General features: G+C 38.2%; 1 protein-coding gene across 1 annotated transcript in view; it reads right to left on the bottom strand.

Annotated features, from left to right (window-relative positions):
• Positions 1-4,070: 4,070 nt before the first annotated feature.
• The window catches only part of samd10b (sterile alpha motif domain containing 10b), a 117,333-nt gene continuing 113,467 nt past the window's right edge, over positions 4,071-7,936 (bottom strand). Inside the window, exon 5 of the mRNA XM_036591960.1 lies at positions 4,071-6,240. Coding sequence (XP_036447853.1) covers positions 6,218-6,240 — 23 coding nt within the window. The 3' untranslated portion in view covers positions 4,071-6,217. The remainder of the gene's footprint in view (positions 6,241-7,936) is intronic.

Here is a 7,936-nt window from a genome sequence, read left to right as displayed (position 1 = left end):
TCTTCACAGTTGTGCTGGCCAGCTGTCACATGCAGAATTAGTCAGTCAGTACTCTTCACTTGAGGGGTATGAAGGTATTATAGGACCTTATTAGTGCTATTAGCAGGAGTCATTAGATTTAGCACCTAATAATTTCAAAGTAATCTGCTCAGTGGCACGTGTACCCGGAAGTATGTGTTCTGGACCTGGCTATCTTTGTTTCTGGCCTGAAAATTTTAATCAACAATTAAAATTAAATTTCACATGACTGACTGACTGATATAGTGTTAGAAATGTAGAGACTTGTGTAACAACACTGACTTGCTGATTGCAATATATTCAACTCTTCCAAACTGTGTTACAGCACTACATTTAATTGTCTGATGCTGAAGATTCAGATAGTAGGTGGTCAATGGCAATGACTTGTTGGGCAATTTTTAAAAAAAAGTATGTCTAATGAGCATTCAGGTAAGTATGTGTCTGCATAACAATGAACTTTGGCCAGACTGCCATCACTGGAAGTGTCACTTGAAGCCTCGCATAAGCACCATGTGCTAGACATGCTAGCCTTTGGTCTTGTTATCATTACACAGACCCCAGACAAGAGACATTCCCCTAGATCCTCTTACCAGAATTTCAAGAGAACAAAGGGAACAGGTGGTGAAAGAGAAAAAGAAAGAAAGAAGAGAGCGATTCAAGGAAACAAGGGCAATGGGGTGAGAGACAGGTGAAAGAGTAAGCAAGAAAGTCAAGGAATCAAGCGGAACAAGGTGAAAGAAAGAGAAAATAAAGTTAAAAAAGGTGGGTGAATAAGAAAAAAAACTAGTGCTTTTTGCAGTGCTGGAAATGGCACTTAAGCAAATGCGAAATGAGCAAATTGACAACGATTAAAAAGAAATCAGGTCAAGATGAGAGAAAACAGCACAGGACAACACAAACAATTAGGGTAAAAGAGCAAGAAAGGGAATGAAAGACAATGTAAGAGACAGAGTGTGAGAGAAAGAGATGTTCTGAGAGATGGAGAAAAAAAGAAATAATGAAAGCCAAGAAAAGACCATATTTTTTTTTACCTACAAGGTATGAAAAAGAAGAGTGGCATTAGAAGAGTGCATTTATGCTAACAGGGCTGTTAGTATGTTGTGAGTGCTGTGGGTATTTGGGAGGGAGCTGGTATGTGAGACTACAGTTTCCTGGGTTTAAACACAAAGAGAAACACACTCCAGCGTGGCGCAGAGAAGCAGCTCACAGCTCACACATGCCACACAGCGAAGCCTCATGAATTATATACACACACACACACACTTCCAACTGAATCTGCTATTCAGATGTCAGAGGGAGGACAGCTTGGAAGATGGGAACAGCTCACCTGTGAGAATATGTGTGTCAGCGCATGTGTGTATGTTTTGGTGGTCAAAATATCTGGGTGTCATTAAACAGACTGCCTGGTTTTTATACCGCTGTGTAATAAAACATGTTCAACAAGGCTGATATTAACACCTTGAAGTTTGGTAGCACAAAATATCAAAATATACGTCCTAAAGAAACACTTTTATTTTCCAACATCTTTCTGACAAAATCATATATACTGTCTCTGAACACATAAGCTCTTTCTGCTTGTATTTGTGGAGCTGCTAAATACATTTCTGATTGAGAATACTTTTTCAGATAAAAGTGGCGTGAACATTTATGTACATATAGTTTATCTCTATGGGTATTGAATACTACAACAAGCAAAAAGGTCCAGTCAGGGATCAAGCAAAATGCCACAATCAAGTGAAAAGATTAGAGTAAAGCTTATAGCTGGTTTACTCATTACATTAACACGTGTTTCATGTCCAGATCATATCTGGATAAACTTTGACCAGATTCCTTTTACATTTTTCACTAAAATGAGTCCCCAGTGTGACCAGATGAGATTGAATTTTACTTTCCCACATTAAAAGCACATCAACACATACCATGTTTACCTGTTACTTCTGTTTCCTCCTATTATGATACGAATCGACAAGCTTGGCTTGGAGGCTGTCATCAGCCCAGTGGGTGAGAAGCCACTCGGTTTCAGGATAACTCCAGGCTCAGCAGACGCATTTCCACTTCCGTAATTGTATTTGAATATAGAAAACACCTTTTACACTTTGAATGTGGTCAAGATTTTTCTCTGACCACCTCCAAATGTGGTTTGAGTGATCTCATTTTAATCCGATCTCAGTGCACCTTGGATATGTTTACGCATGGCTTTTCATGTGGTCAAGTGAAATTTGAACACAATACAGTCACCAAAAACACATGTAGGACTGATCAAAACTACCACTAACCTACCACCCCCTACCCTAATATTTTGTATTAAAGACCTCAGACAACAGATGAAGAGAAACCTTCTGAAACTAGACATTGATAAAACTGAAATTTTACTCATTGTCTAAGTCTGTGATCACAAATTTCACAGATTTCATGCTTAATTTGGATGATCTGACTGTAAAACCTTCAACAGTGATCCATAACTTGGGTGTACTTTTTGATCCTATCTTTTCTTTCAAACTTCATATTAGGGCTTTGGTAAAAACAGCGTTTTTCCATCTTCTTAATACTGCTCATCTTCGCACCTTGCTCTCCATGAAAGATATTGAAACTCTGGTTTATGCTTTCATATCATCCCGTTCAGACTACTGTAACTCCCTTCTCATTGGTATCCCAAACAAAACCATCTGCCTTCTTCAGTATTTGCAAAACTCAGCTGCTTGAACATTCTGTTACTCAGCTCATATCACCCCAATTTTATTTCAGTTACACTGGTTACCTGTCCCGCTTCACATTCAGTTTAAAATCCTCGTGCTAATGTACAAATCTCTACATGGTCTAGTACCAGCCTCTTAAGCCTATTTAGGGCCTCCTGCACCCCTACTGCCCTGCCTGAACACTTTGGTCCACTAATGCGGGTCATTAATTTGTACCATAATTTAGTTTAGTCTGTTGAAGGCAGATTTTCCACCGTCATAGCCCCCAAGCTATGAAACACGTTACCACAATCTCTTTGTGACTGACCCTCACCTTCCTCCTTCAAAGCTCAGCTTAAAACTTACCTCTTTTCTCAGCAGTTTCATTCTTCTGCTCACTGAAGGTTTTTCCCCTGCTTGGGGAAAAAAGTGACCTTGGGCGCTGTAGAAATTGAAATTATTATCATTATTGTTATTATTATTATTATTATTAGTAGTAGTAGTAGTAGTACTAGTAGCAGTAGTAGTAGTATTCTGTTGGTACAAGGTATAAACAGCCTCTTAGTGTGAGTATGGCTGTTTGATTCCAGAAATTCTGGAGTCAACTCAGATTCTGATTTCAAGTGATGGAGTTAATTCCAAGAGTTGATTCCACACAATGATTTTTCAATTATAAAATTTCAAAACATAAGCCCCTTTCACAGATGCACTTTTTATATAGGAATTTACTGATAATGGGCATGTACACAAGCCAGAGTCAATGTGCCAGTAAGACTGTTTGCCAGTGAAAGACCTAGTACATAATATTTTTTAAAACACAGAGAACTTAACTGCAGAAAAGAAGTGTTTCAGTACTGACAGTTCTTAGGGTTACACACTGACACTGGGACTCATTTCCTTTAAAACAATGGGATCTGCTCACCATGTGGCCATGAGGGACAGGGATGCAGTCTGGCTAAAAATAGGCTCCACTTATGAACTAAAACGCTTTGTTTTGGTAATGACATGAAAACATGGGATAGCATTTTTTGAATACAATTTTCTTTTGTTTTAAAATCAAACTCATGATAATACCTAAATCTTTTAACTTCACTTTAAAAAAACATCAAAAATGACTTTTAAAGGAAAGAAAAGTATTATTTTCACAAGTTGAAATTTAGGGGTTAGGGTTTGGGACAGCCACCTCCCAATAGAAAGTACCCTATAAATTATGATTTTGTATATTTTAGCTTATTACTATCTCAGTTAATGCATTGGGTTTGAATAGATTATAACATAATCCTTGTAAATATTATTTATTAATTTTTCTATGGTAGAATGGTCCATGTAGACCACATGGACTGAGGAATGAATAGTAATTTAACAATATTCACATCCTACATCAAACACTTTTATTTAAAAATCATGAAAAGTCTGGTTTACTATCATGTAGGTTCTTTGAAAAAAACTGTCCGTAATACTCTAAATCTTTGTTTCATCCCATCAGAACTCTACAGCATTGCAGAAATCTTTCTGTAATACACACAGAATAAATGTTACACAGACATCACAATGTTTGTGGATTCTAATGTCTCCAAGACTACATCAATAATTCTTAAGCATGAGAGATAAAAGATAAAAGCACAGTGATTATGGTGAGGGTTGTGCCTTTGAAACAGGAAGACATGAAGGCCCATATTAATGAAGCAAGAATTTTGATCCAGGATCAGTCCCCTCTCAGTCATATTCACTTTGATTTCAAAGAAAAAACTGACCATTGATCAACCTTCTTACATTACATAACACATTAGGTCACTCGGCGTTTGATTGGTCAACCATATTGGAAGCAGCAGTGGCGTAACACAAACAGGTGCTCTTTTTAAAGTGCAGATTACCATCCAAGCATGATGCACGTTTAAAAAGGAGATGAGGGCATGACTGGAATTTCATAACCTAGATGACCATCATCATTCCACAGCGACCAATCATATTATTGCTTTGAACAGTGCAGAGACAACTCTAAGAGTTACTTCTACAAGTAATGACAATTATCATTCCTAGATTCTAAACATGTATCCCTATCATATAAACTTTATTTATGCTTCTTACAGACAAAGTGTTTATTGTATACAAAGAAATTTCCTAGACAGCTACATTGTGTACATCTCATAGCAAGACCTAAAAAAGGCATCTAAATCATAAGTTGTAACTTAAGTGCTTTCGGGAACGGGCTACAACGGGCGGCAGATGTAATCATTAGGATGTATAAAAAAACTCATTTTCCCACCCTGAGAAGAAATCAAATACATTGTTGAAAGTTGGTTATGAAGTGTGCCTGTCTATCCATGTTGACATTCAGCAATGAGTCCATTTAAATACAATGTGCCATTGACTCTGTTAAAGTATCCATTGACCTTAAATAACAAAGCACATGTGTCAGGAACAGGAGAGCTCTAGGTATTCAAATCTCTGGCTTCTCTACTCTAGAATACTAATTCTATTTGCTCTATTTCTGCTGACAGCAGCACATCAATTCTTGTAAGCGCCAGACGCAAGGTATTTTGTCTTTTGACAGGGCAAGGAAGATGACAGTGTTTTTGTTTTGACTTTAGGAACATTAATTTTTCAGCATCCTCTTGTCCATGTAGGTAGATGATAGATGTAGATTTAACCCATCTATGCTGACACAAGGTCAGTTTTGCCATTTTCTCACATCATTTGTAAGAAATAGGACTTTGTATGGGGCTGGCTGGATCTAGGTGAGCATAAAGTAGTGGTCACTCCAGACCCACAGTTATGGATGGTGATTGTAGATGGAACATAGTGATTCAGTGACCAGCTAATTGTAGCTAGCTAGCTTGCTTGTTTGTTTGTTTGTTTTTTGCAATGAATGTGTTTTCTGAAACTGCAATATTTAATTTTCCAATTTGCTTTTTCTGAAAGAGAAGCCTAAAGCCCAGCTCTTGTGTTCTTTTGGCTCACGCTTCCAACGGTCGCAGATTTGTGGTGTTGAAGTAAACCTGGACGAACTCAGACACTAGAAGAAGATTGCTTTGTTCATGTTCCTGCATCCTTTCCCATTTAAGTTAATTGACTTTTATCAACAGTCCGTCTAGCCGCAGCTTTAATAGGAAGTTCCTCAGCATCCACAGTCCAATAAGAGTAGAGTGTCAAACTGCTGGACTGTCCTTTGATGAAACACTTGGTAATGCAGTTCAGTGCAGATGTGGTTAGTGTTGAATTTTATAGTTATATTACAGTATGAATGTAGCATTGTCTTTCTCAGCCTGCATCCTTTAAAAGCGCATCAGCTTGGCTCGGCATGCAGATGTTCTGGTCTCTGCTTTGGCCAAGAATGACACTTTTTCTTTTCTAACACCAGCCTGAGCTCAGTCTCTTTCTGTCTCTCTCTCTCTCTTTCGCTTGCTCGCTCACTCTCTTTATCTTCTCCTCTGTCAGTGTCAGTTTGGAGCTGGGCCTCCTCTCCTTATCAGGGATCCATTGTGTTGGGCGGAGAGAAGAGAGCTGCCAAATGGATGGATGAGCTAAGAAAAGTTGCCGAAAGATGCTGGGGAGAGAGAGAGACAGAGACAGACAGGGAAAGAGACAGAGAAAGAGAAAGAATACATTATTCATGTGAATGGAGAGAATGCATACATACAGAGGGAATAAGCATCATAAAACCTGTCTTGTCATCCCTCCCCTCCAATCTACAGTGCACACACACACACACACACACACATACACACACACACACACACACACACACACACACACACACACACACACACATCTACGTGACCTTGTCATCTCTCCAAGATTCTTTCCCAACCTCTCTTTCCCTCCCACTGTTAAGCTCTTTTTTTGTCTGGGAAACAGTTGAGATGCTGAATGAAGGGCTTTTCAGAAATGCTGAACAAGAGACATGTCTACAGCCAGTTATCAGACAATGACTAAATGTGACATCAAAAAGAATTTTACAGCACAGATAAAAATAGGAATCTCAAGGGATTGATTTAGCAAAGCATGCAGCAATTGAACAATTGTTTTTTTTGTTTTTTTTGTGGACATTTAAGATGATTCTATGCCAGTATAGCCCAGTGGTCACCAACCCTGGTCCTGCTGATATACCTTCCTCGGGAGTATAGTTACAACCACACTCAGCCACACCAGCTCCAGCTAATTGAATCAGAAGGCTGGGGGGCGAAGGGTAAGTGGCTTAGTAACCAATGTTCTAATACACCTGGTCATTTGGGCCAAATGTACACAAGTATGCTGCAAGCCTAAAACAGTAGTAGCAGCAAGCCTATGTTTTTCTTGATAAAAGGCTAACAGCATATCATACACTGTCAGAAAACATGTAAGCACGTCTATTTGTGATTAGTTAAGAATTCAACGTTTGAGGCATGTGTGTAGTGATTTAGGTATGATGTGGGCTAAACACTTCTTAAGAAAAAGCCTTATTTACAGTAAATACAGAATGATAAAGGAACTGCAAAGATACCAAGCTACAAAATGGATTTGTGGCAAATAATGCTCAGTTTAGCTAGCTATCAAGTTTTCACCTGGCTGGGGAGAAAAGGGGATAGGCTACAGTTCTAGAAAGTTTATGAACCCTTTAGAGTTCTCTAAATTTCTTCGTAAATCTGACCTTACAATGTCATTAGATCTTCATGTCAACATGTCATAGCAACAGACAAAGTGAACCAAATAAAACAAATAACACAAAAAAATTCCATTCATTTATTGAAAAATGTGATCCAATATTAAATATCTTTGTTGGCAAACTCTGCTTTCAGTAAGTGGTGTGACTTCCTTGAGCAGCAAAGACTTCACCCAAACATTTCTTTAACTGTTGATCAGTCCTGCATATTAACTTGGACAAATGTTTGTCCATTGCTCCTTACAGAACTGCTTCAGCTCAGTGATGTCAGTGGGCTTGTATAATTAAAGGGTCAAGACGTAAACAAAGACATTCAGAGAGGTTTCTCTGTTCTAGAGAAACATACATAGTCAGAATTGTTCACAGCAGTGGTGATACGAACCAGACATCTGAGTTAAATGCTTCTAAAAGCTACATTATGGAAGGTTATTACACATGCTGCCTGAAGCCCAGTGCTCCAAAACAATATTCAGCTTAGTAGTCTAAATATTATCACTGTATTATTAATAGTTGTAGGCTAGGCATGCTTCATAAATAGAGTATTTATCAATGTTTAAAAAGGATTAAATCAGATTAAATATAATTGGGCAAAATGCTCACT

This window comes from Colossoma macropomum, unplaced genomic scaffold (assembly GCF_904425465.1).
Source record: "Colossoma macropomum unplaced genomic scaffold, Colossoma_macropomum, whole genome shotgun sequence".
Classification (NCBI taxonomy): domain Eukaryota; kingdom Metazoa; phylum Chordata; class Actinopteri; order Characiformes; family Serrasalmidae; genus Colossoma; species Colossoma macropomum.
The sequence above is the reverse complement of the archived record's forward strand: the minus strand, read 5'-3'. Positions and strand labels throughout refer to the sequence as shown.